Source organism: Oncorhynchus mykiss, chromosome 2, assembly GCF_013265735.2.
Source record: "Oncorhynchus mykiss isolate Arlee chromosome 2, USDA_OmykA_1.1, whole genome shotgun sequence".
Lineage (NCBI taxonomy): Eukaryota > Metazoa > Chordata > Actinopteri > Salmoniformes > Salmonidae > Oncorhynchus > Oncorhynchus mykiss.
In genome coordinates this window covers 32,632,895-32,644,010 of record NC_048566.1, presented here as the reverse complement: position 1 = coordinate 32,644,010, position 11,116 = coordinate 32,632,895, and the positions used below count along the sequence as shown (strand labels likewise).

General features: G+C 45.7%; 1 protein-coding gene across 2 annotated transcripts; it reads left to right on the top strand.

Moving 5' to 3' along the window:
• The first annotated feature begins 3,465 nt into the window (after positions 1-3,465).
• LOC110487305 (hyaluronan and proteoglycan link protein 2-like) lies at positions 3,466-11,032 on the top strand. 2 transcript variants are annotated; one of them, XM_036945880.1, is made up of 6 exons: positions 3,466-3,673; positions 7,838-7,942; positions 8,164-8,520; positions 8,700-8,816; positions 8,936-9,118; positions 10,393-11,032. In XM_036945880.1, exons 2-6 carry the CDS (start codon positions 7,864-7,866, stop codon positions 10,668-10,670), a joined length of 1,014 nt encoding a protein of 337 aa, XP_036801775.1. In that variant the 5' UTR covers positions 3,466-3,673; positions 7,838-7,863; the 3' UTR covers positions 10,671-11,032. The 2 variants fall into 2 exon arrangements, with proteins under 2 accessions (XP_036801775.1, XP_021414913.2); XM_021559238.2 differs by lacking the exon at positions 3,466-3,673 and adding an exon at positions 7,496-7,677.
• Positions 11,033-11,116: the final 84 nt, after the last annotated feature.

The window sequence follows — 11,116 nt, the reverse complement described above, 5'->3', positions numbered from 1 at the left end:
CAGCCACGAAACGACGCGTGTCATGCTCCCGGGTGGGCCACCAAAAACGCTGGCGAATGGAAGCAAGCGTACCCCGAACGCCAGGGTGGCCGGCTAACTTGGCAGAGTGAGCCCACTGAAGAACGGCCAGACGAGTAGGAACGGGAACGAAAAGAAGGTTCCTAGGACAAGCGCGCGGCGACGGAGTGTGAGTGAGCGCTTGCTTTACCTGCCTCTCAATTCCCCAGACAGTCAACCCGACAACACGCCCCTCAGGGAGAATCCCCTCGGGGTCAGTGGAGGCTACTGAAGAACTGAAGAGACGAGATAAAGCATCAGGCTTGGTGTTCTTAGAGCCCGGACGATAAGAAATCACGAACTCGAAACGAGCGAAAAACAGCGCCCAACGCGCCTGACGCGCATTAAGTCGTTTGGCAGAACGGATGTACTCAAGGTTCCTATGGTCAGTCCAAACGACAAAAGGAACGGTCGCCCCCTCCAACCACTGTCGCCATTCGCCTAGGGCTAACCGGATGGCGAGCAGTTCGCGGTTTCCCACATCATAGTTACGTTCCGACGGCGACAGGCGATGAGAAAAATACGCGCATGGGTGGACCTTGTCGTCAGAGAGGGAGCGCTGAGAAAGAATGGCTCCCACGCCCACCTCTGACGCGTCAACCTCGACAACGAACTGTCTAGAGACGTCAGGTGTAACAAGGATAGGAGCGGATGTAAAACGATTCTTGAGGAGATCAAAAGCTCCCTGGGCGGAAACGGACCACTTAAAGCACGTCTTGACAGAAGTAAGGGCTGTGAGAGGAGCTGCCACCTGACCGAAATTACGGATGAAACGACGATAGAAGTTCGCGAAGCCGAGAAAGCGCTGCAGCTCGACGCGTGACTTAGGGGCGGGCCAATCAATGACAGCTTGGACCTTAGCGGGATCCATCTTAATGCCTTCAGCGGAAATAACAGAACCGAGAAATGTGACGGAGGAGGCATGAAAAGTGCACTTCTCAGCCTTCACAAAAAGACAATTCTCTAAAAGGCGCTGGAGGACACGTCGAACGTGCTGAAGATGAATCTGGAGTGACGGTGAAAAAATCAGGATATCGTCATGTTCCCGAGCCCAGGTCTCGTCCATAAAACAGCCCTCCGCCCCAGAGTCTATTAAGGCACTGCAGGAAGCTGACGAACCGGTCCAGCGTAGATGGACCGACAAGGTAGTGCAGGATCTTGAAGGAGAGACAGGAGTAGTAGCGCTCACCAGTAGCCCTCCGCTTACTGATGAGCTCTGGCTTTTACTGGACATGAAGTGACAAAATGACCAGCAGAACCGCAATAGAGACAGAGGCGGTTGGTGATTCTCCGTTCCCTCTCCTTAGTCGAGATGCGGATACCTCCCAGCTGCATAGGCTCAGCTCCCGAGCCGGCAGAGGAAGATGGTAGTGATGCGGAGAGGGGGGCAACGGAGAACGCGAGCTCCTTTCCACGAGCTCGGTGACGAAGATCAACCCGTCGCTCAATGCGAATAGCGAGTTCAATCAGGGAATCCACGCTGGAAGGGACCTCCCGGGAGAGAATCTCATCCTTTACCTCTGCGTGGAGACCCTCCAGAAAACGAGCGAGCAAAGCCGGCTCGTTCCAGCCACTGGAGGCAGCAAGAGTGCGAAACTCAATAGAGTAGTCTGTTATGGATCGATTACCTTGACATAGGGAAGACAGGGCCCTGGAAGCCTCCTCCCCAAAAACAGATCGATCAAAAACCCGTATCATCTCCTCCTTAAAGTCCTGATACTGGTTAGTACACTCAGCCCTTGCCTCCCAGATTGCCGTGCCCCACTCACGAGCCCGTCCAATAAGGAGAGATATGACGTAGGCGACACGAGCAGTGCTCCTGGAGTAAGTGTTGGGCTGGAGAGAAAACACAATATCACACTGGGTGAGGAACGAGCGGCATTCAGTGGGCTCCCCAGAGTAACACGGCGGGTTATTGATTCTGGGCTCCGGAGATTCGAAAGCCCTGGACGTGGCCGGTGGATCGAGGCGGAGATGGTGAACCTGTTCTGTGAGGTTGGAGACTTGGGTGGCCAGGGTCTCAACGGCATGTCGAGCAGCAGACAATTCCTGCTCGTGTCTGCCTAGCATCGCTCCCTGGATCTCGACGGCTGAGTGGAGAGGATCCGAAGTCGCTGGGTCCATTCTTGGTCGGATTCTTCTGTTACGGGGAGTGAATGAGGACCCAAAAGCGAACTAACTTAAACAGAGCTTCTTTAATAACCAAACTGTGGTAGGCTCAGATAGACCGGCAGATTCCGACAGGACAGGACAAGGTTACAGCAAACATGACGATAGTCTGGCTCAGGCATGAAACACAACAAACAAGAATCCGACAAGGACAGGAACAAAAACAGAGAGAGATATAGGGGACTAATCAGAGGGAAAAGGGGAACAGGTGGGAGAAGGGGTGACGAGGTAGTCAAGAGGAGACAAGGAACAGCTGGGGGAAAGCGGGGGAGAAAAGGTAACCTAATACGACCAGCAGAGGGAGACAGGGTGAAAGGAAAGGACAGAAAGACACAACATGACAATACATGACACAATCACATTAGAAGCCAAACGTCATTGACAGAAATAACTTGAATTGTTGCATTTGCATCTAGCTAGCTAAAATTATCCATTTCCCAAATTAGCCATGGATGGAGATAGGGATTTGGACTTGTGGTTTTATTACATTATCCGTACCGGCCAATGATTATAACGGCGATTCTGATCCAACCCTAAATTCATACAATGACAGGATGGAAGTTCAACATGTAGGTAGATGTAGTAGGCTAATGTTATTAATTAGCTGGCCTGGCACATCATTGCCCATGAAAGGAAGTTAGGCTAGTGATGAACCATTTTAGCCAGGTAGTCTAGGACAACAAAAACTAAAATCGTGTACTGTATGACAGAATCATAGATTGTTTCTGCAACATGAAAGAGAAGGATGGCATTGTGTGTAGCCCATGTACACTGTCTCAGTGAGTGTAGCCAATGTATCTGATGCTGTCTGGACAAAAAGAGTATGACATGTTGCGCCTGTAGCATTAGATTGATTGATGCCAGCAATCATTTGGCCTTTAATAAAACAAATTTAAGATAATTTGCCAATTAGTGCTGAGCTGAGCTCAACAGTGGGTTGTCCTGGTGCATCAAAACGCCCCCAAAGGGAGGCCAGTTTGGATTTAGCTTCACCCCAGTCAAATCTCACCCTAAGCAAAATTTAATTTTAGTTTCTGGTCTTCTTGTGTTGATGTCCTGCAGTAGCTATCGGCCCTTTCCTAATCTATGGATGGAGATGGGGATTTGGACTTGTGGTTTTGACTTAATTCTCTGTACAGGCCAATGATTATGATGTGATTCTGATGTAACCATAAATGAATATTCTGTGCAATTTGCCTGAGAAGATTGAAGTTCAATATGTAGTCTAGATGTAGCCTAGCCCTTTAAGGCTCAAAATTAACTAGCTAGCTAATTTAGCTGGTCAATATTTGCCCATGTGGGGAAGTTAGGCTAGCAAGCATGTTAGCTAGGTAGCCTAGGACAACGAAAACTAAAAGCTTACTTACTGTATGACCGAGCCATGGACCGTTTTGCCAACATAAAAGAGAGGAGGATGACATTGGCGTGCAACTAGTCTACAAGTAGGGTGAGTCCAAAAATGATTTTGCTTGCTCGCACACGTACTCACACACATGCACACACACAACATTGACTAAATCGTTTTTGTATCTTTACGTTTGTTTTCAGTGTATGAAACTAAGCATGTGCAAACTAAGCAACCCCGTTGATTTGACAATGTTTAAATGTTTGTTGAAATAGTGTTGAAATAGCTGAGGCAGTGCTCCTGTTGCCTTTGTGCAGATTTGCAATAACTCTGCGGTTCTAAATCATTAGTTGTTTAGTAAACTGTCAAACATTAACTTGCTTGACCATTCTGCACGTGAAATAACGGTTTGTTACATGCAATATTTGCTTTGTGGACTTCACCAGACAGATGTGGCTCTCCGGTTTGTGATGAAACAAACGTATGTGTAGTTGAATTTATGTGTAGTTGATTTTTTACTGGCTTGGCTTGGCTTCCTCTGTGATTTTACCCACACGCCGCTACTGAATGGTACCTCGGTACCGATACCCCCTGTATATAGCCTCATTATTGTTATTTTGTTGTGTTACTTTTTATTATTTTGTTACTTTAGTTTATTTGGTAAATATTTACTTAACTCTTTCTTGAACTGCACTGTTGGTTAAGGGCTTGTAAGTAAGCATTGCACAATAAGGTCTACAGTTGTTGTATTCGGTGCATGTGACAAATACATTTTGATCTGACTTTGATTTGATTTGAACGGAAATAACAAAAACCAGCAAACACTCTGCCCTCCGTGGAATGAGTTTGGCACCCCTGATTTAACCCCTGAACTTAACTCAAATGTACACTGCTCAAAAAATAAAGGGAACACTTAAACAACACAATGTAACTCCAAGTCAATCACACTTCTGTGAAATCAAACTGTCCACTTAGGAAGCAACACTGATTGACAATAAATTTCACATGCTGCAAATGGAATAGACAACAGGTGGAAATTATAGGCAATTAGCAAGACACCTCCAATAAAGGAGTGGTTCTGCAGGTGGTGACCACAGACCACTTCTCAGTTCCAAAGCTTCCTGGCTGATGTTTTGGTCACTTTTGAATGCTGGCGGTGCTTTCACTCTAGTGGTAGCATGAGACGGACTCTACAACCCACACAAGTGGCTCAGGTAGTGCAGCTCATCCAGGATGGTACATCAATGCGAGCTGTGGCAAGGTTTGCTGTGTCTGTCAGCGTAATGTCCAGAGCATGGAGGCGCTACCAGGAGACAGGCCAGTACATCAGGGAACGTGGAGGAGGCCGTAGGAGGGCAACAACCCAGCAGCAGGACCGCTACCTCCGCCTTTGTGCAAGGAGGAGCAGGAGGAGCACTGCCAGAGCCCTGCAAAATGACCTCCAGCAGGCCACAAATGTGCATGTGTCTGCTCAAACGGTCAGAAACAGACTCCATGAGGGTGGTATGAGGGCCCGACGTCCACAGGTGGGGGTTGTGCTTACAGCCCAACACCGTGCAGGACGTTTGGCATTTGCCAGAGAACACCAAGAGTGGCAAATTCGCCACTGGCGCCCTGTGCTCTTCACAGATGAAAGCAGGTTCACACTGAGCACGTGACAGACGTGACAGTCTGGAGACGCCGTGGAGAACGTTCTGCTGCCTGCAACATCCTCCAGCATGACCGGTTTGGCGGTGGGTCAGTCATGGTGTGGGGTGGCATTTCTTTGGGGGGCCGCACAGCCCTCCGCACAGTCCTCCATGTGCTCGCCAGAGGTAGCCTGACTGCCATTAGGTACCGAGATGAGATCCTCAGACCCCTTGTGAGACCATATGCTGGTGCGGTTGGCCCTGTGTTCCTCCTAATGCAAGACACTGCTAGACCTCATGTGGCTAGGCATTGATGCTATGGACTGGCCCACCCGTTCCCCAGACCTGATTCCAATTGAGCACATCTGGGACATCATGTCTCGCTCCATCCACCAACAGTTGCACCACAGACTGTCCAGGAGTTGGCGGATGCCTTAGTCCAGGTCTGGGAGGAGATCCCTCAGGAGACCATCCGCCACCTCATCAGGAGCATGCCCAGGTGTTGTAGGGAGGTCATACAGGCACGTGGAGGCCACAGCCTCATTTTGACTTGTTTTAAGGACATTACATCAAAGTAGGATTATCCTGTAGTGTGGTTTTCCACTTTAATTTTGAGTGTGACTCCAATTCCAGACCTCCATGGGTTGATAAATTTGATTTCCATTGATCATTTTTGTGTGATTTTGTTGTCAGCACATTCAACTATGTAAAGAAAAAAGTATTTAATAAGAATACTTCATCCATTCAGATCTAGGATGTGTTATTTTAGTGTTCCCTTTATTTTTTTGAGCAGTGTATCAATAAGACCAACACATGCAGTATGATAGAAAATACATGGAGAGCTGGGGTCGAAGTACAGTGAGAGAGGGAGTGAGAGAAAGAGATAGAGCTGGATGGAAAGAGGGAAGGACAGAGACGGACAGTTGTCACTTAAGCGTGTCCTGATGAATACTAATTGCTGTGAACTAAAGAGCCAGAATGAGTTCCATTGATGGCTGGGCACAATGGAGAAGGGACAGGGGAAGCAGAGGAATTCTATTATTTCATTTTTCCCTTCTCCTCGTGTTTGTATGCCAGCCCGCCGCCTGTTGTCTTTGGGGGGGAAAGGAGACTGTGGCTCTCACAATGCAGCCCTTGTGTCTAGGGCCAGAGTAAGCCAGGGCTCACACAACTTCCTCCCTCCCTGCAAGATGGAAAGGTCCTCAGCGTACAGGCAGGCTTGCGATCAATAGGGTTTTGGGATGATAAATTGAGCTCACTGGCGTAGGGGAAACCCCAGTAGCCCCTGCAAGGTGGGGGTCCCATGAGCTCTGGGTGCCCATGCGCCCATCATCTCACACCTACAGTATGTCTAAATGTTATTATATTTTTTGATAAATAATTTTGACAGTAACTCTCCTTTTCAATGTCAACATGTAGCAAGCAAAGTGTTTGTGTTGTCAATCTACATTGGGCTGTTACATGGAATATTCATTTTACAATCTGCAATGTTTGAATTTCCAACTTTAATTGCTGAACAAGTACATAAAATATTGTCACCAGCCATCATTCTAAATAGCAGACACAGTAGGCCTATAGCTTCGTGAAACATAAACGTTCGGCTTAACATGAGAAAATGCAGACCAAATAAAAGTAAACATGAATCCATTAAAGCAAAGCTATAGGCTACTACAAGCTTTAGCACCACATAATGTGATAGGCAGCAGTGGAGATGTTGCAATTTAAGAACCATGGACAGCGATCAGTAAGTAGTCTAAACTTCGTGAGTGGTTGAAGCATGAGATTTTCTGAGGTCCAGAAGACTCCAACTTTTCTGGGGTTCAGAGAAACTGCGCTACGCCAGTGGTTGAGCTAGCAGTAGGTTACATCCTTGCTACTGAAAGTCACAGCATGGACTAGCAACATGGTTACTTCCATGGGGCTATGCTGCTGTTTTACCCATAGACAATACCAGGCTCAAAACTAAACATGTATAAAATATCCCTTTCTCTAACTGTTTCTCTATTACATAAATACAGTAACAGACACATAGTTTCAAACCCTTTGAAAACGGGCAACTCTTCCTCACTTCCTCTCACGTGTCCCTTATTGACAAGTAGAGGATGGAGGCAGAGAGAGACACAATGGCAGCCTGTCAGATCACATCCTCATTAACATCTGGAGCAGAAAGGAGAACAAGGGTCTAAGAGGGGGGGGGGGGGGGGGGGAGAAGGGTGATGGAGGGGGCGCTTGAAGAAGGGAGCGGAGGGCGAGGGAGGGAAAAGGGGAGAGGGGGCAAGGGAAGGAGAGAGAGAGAGAGAGAGAGAGAGAGACCCCCACACACACACCTTGAAGGTCAAAGGGAGGAGGGAGAAATTGCAGTGGCAGAAAGGGTCTCAGAGAAACCAACGGTCATGTTTGGCTGAACAACCCTCAAAGGTGATCAGTCACCACTGTTTTGAAGAGAAAAATCAATCCTCATCTCATCAACTGCTGCAGGTTAGAGCTTTGGGATTTTCTTTTAGTGTCTGTTGATCTGTTGTGGTCCTCCTAGGGGCAAATGTTCTATGTATAAAACTGTTCTTCTTAGTATAATCAAAAATGCTCTACCACATTATGTAACCATTCTAAATCAGATAATGTCGTTATTCTATTGCAGGGAGAGGGAGGGTGACTTGCTTCATTATGAACTGTGCTGCTATTTTGATACTAACCACAAGTTGTTTCAGTTGGACGTCTGCTATTTATCTCCCAAACAGACAAGGTATTTATCATTTCCTGAGTATTTAAGGTATTTTAGCTTATGACAGGAGAGTATGCAGAATTGCATCCATCTATTGAATCTGTTCAATTTAGGCCACTAGCTATAGGTCAGTGACATTGCTTAATGATGACCATAAAATAATAACCCAATGTAATGTATGTGACTTTCATTGTTGAATGATGGAGGAATAGTCTACAAGGAAGCTGTTTTAATTCCCTCAGCAACAAAGAAATTGAAGTATCTGCTTGAGCCACCTGTTTATGCCGAAGTAACCGGCCCTCGGGGAGGAAATGCCACTTTGCCATGTGTACTGCGATTCAAACCAAGCCATTACAAGGTGAAATGGACAAAACTGGAACCACTTCGTCATGGAAACGAGAACATTGTCATGATCACAAACGGTTCAGCCCACAAACCCTATGGCCTGCTTGGGCCACGGGCCTCGCTTCGTAAGGCTCATGCCATGGATGCCTCACTACGACTCAGCAACCTGGAACTAGAAGACGGTGGTAGATATCGCTGTGAGCTGATCAACGGTATCGAGGATGAGAGTGTCATCATTACATTGGGGATAGAAGGTACATTTAGATGATTCTTGTAACCTTTCTAAACATTTCAAATGTTGTAAAGAAACCGTATTGCTTGCTATTCAGACAAAAATATATTTGGAGAAAAAAAAGGAAAATCAGACAAAGTTTTTGATATGTTGTGTGACTTAACATCAACATAAAAAGAGACAACTTCTATTTACTTTTAGGGATGGTGTTTCCATATCAGAGCAAAAACGGCCGCTACAAATTCACCTACCAGGAAGCTAAGGAGGCCTGTGTTGAACAGGATGGCACATTGGCCACATTCAAGCAGCTATACAGAGGTATTCAATATTCAATCAGTAAAACATTGACAGTTTACTCTGTAACTTTGCTGATGCCATAGAGGTTTATGTAAGGCTAACTTTCACTAAGTAAACAGTAACACATTCTCATTGTGTAGCCTGGACAGAGGGTCTGGATTGGTGCAACGCAGGATGGCTCATCGATGGGACAGTCCACTACCCCATCCTGCACCCACGAGCAGAATGTGGGGGGGAGCTGCTGCCTGGAATTCGCAGCTATGGCCCCCGGGACAGGATCCGGAACCACTTTGATGCCTTCTGTTTCACCTCTAGAACCACAGGTCAGCTGAGTGGGTTTTGGTGCTTTGTGAAGCTGTCAAATAGCAATGTCAGTACAGTCTTCATGTGCCAAATTAGTTCCACCCCTTTTAATTCGGGATGCTGCTTATTGAAAATGAATAAAAGGAGTTCAATTGGATTTGGGCGATGTGGTACATTTTAAAAATAGTCTGGAACCAACATATTAATCAAACATGAATAAGATTGCAATTATGTTATAGTATTGGCAAAAGACTGTGTTCAGAACAGTTATGTTATTCTGATTGTAAACTTTCCATAGCAACAGGGTGACCTTTGGCGATACATAGGAGTGGGCTCGTTAATGGTCCTGAGAGGATGAGCATGGACAATAAAGGCTGTTGTTCAGGCCCACTTGTGAACAAGTCCATCTGTGAGAAACTAGTTGCCCTTTAGTGACATTAGAACATCCACTGTAATCTGAAAATACAAACCTCAGTGGAAATGTTGAATTATAAAGACAGTGGGTGGTTTTACCATATAGCACGGTTCCCTAACAAGTTTACTTTTTTTATCGTTGGACATAAAAGACTGTACATTTTAATTTAGGAAATATGTTTGAAAGTATTCCCACACATAATAGAGAGATATACAGGTATGTGATCATATAAGCAAGGTTTGAAATGATTATGTTTCAGTCAAATGTTATATCTGGTTGGACTTCTTGCAGTCAATTTGCAGTCTACAAACTATTTGTAATTATTATAATTATTTAAAGAATCTGTGCTGAATCTAGTTGATGATCACTGCCATATAGGGATGGATACAGCACCATACTTAACTTAAATAACAGTAATGATATGGTTGTGAGTGCATGTCAACACTTCAGATTCAGAATGACTGAGACAACAAATGACTTCTAATGCTTTAGCACAGGGGTTATCAACTAGATTCAGCAGAGGGATGATTTTTTTCTTGAGCAGATGGTCATGGTGCAGGGACATACTTACAAATAATTTGTGTTCTGCAACAATTGACAGCAAGAAGCCCAAACAGATACTGTATAACATTTGACTAAAACATAATCATTTTGAACCTTGCTTACATTTGTATACGATCACAGATTTCCAAAATTGAAATCACTTTGAGCTGATTTGCTGATGTTTTTACACTTTTATGTCCAACAATAAAATAAAAAGGCTCATACTTGGGGGGCTAAATAAAATCACCCGCAGGCCCAATTCGAACCGCGGGCCGCCAGTTGGCGAACACTGCTTTAGCAGGTTAAAGAACTTGTATTCCCCTTCCTCTCTTCCAGGCTTTGTGTTCTTTGTTGGAGGGCCACTCACGTTTGGGGAGGCAGTGGAGGCGTGCAGGGGTGAGGGAGGAGAGTTAGCTCTGGTTGGACAGCTCTATTCAGCCTGGCGTTTCCTGAGCTATGACCGCTGTAATGGAGGTTGGTTGAAGGACGGCAGTGTGCGTTTCCCTATCACCACCCCTAGAGAGCGCTGTGGCGGTATTCCCGAGGCTGGGGTGCGCACCTTTGGGTACCCCAGCAAGACCCTGCGTCTCTATGGTGCCTACTGCTACAGGTAGCTTTCATGGGACCCATAGCGTGTGGAACCTACATCCACTGACTTCATAGATCCAAGACGCAGCCATTGTGAAGACTACCAGTGACCCCTACAGGTTTCATTACACTTTTCTGCAATACTACAATATGTTATTACAGGAAACCTCAAAGGTTTAACACCTTTTTTTCATGGGACACATCAATAAAAGCCTGCCACTTTTTTGAGCTTTACTGCTACAGGTAACAACTGCTGTACATGTTTCCCTGCGTTTGTGTAACATGCTTTTTGTGATCTTTGTTATCCAAGAAGCACTATTCTAATGTAACAGGAAAGTTATTACACAATGACAAATTCCTAAAATGCTGTTAGCTTCTTATCTGATGTAAGAGAGTGCGTGAATAGCAGAATGGGAGAAAGTATATGCATTGAACATAACTGTAATACAATAAAAGATCTTGAAAGTGTATT

What these genes read in the sequence shown, in the direction of transcription:
- LOC110487305 (XM_036945880.1), top strand. Translation starts at nt 7,864, where the DNA reads ATGAACTGTGCTGCTATTTTGATACTAACCACAAGTTGTTTCAGTTGG. An exon ending in TTATCTCCCAAACAGACAAG is followed by an intron (nt 7,943 to 8,163) that starts GTATTTATCATT and finishes TAATTCCCTCAG; the next exon opens with CAACAAAGAAATTGAAGTAT. An exon ending in CATTACATTGGGGATAGAAG is followed by an intron (nt 8,521 to 8,699) that starts GTACATTTAGAT and finishes ATTTACTTTTAG; the next exon opens with GGATGGTGTTTCCATATCAG.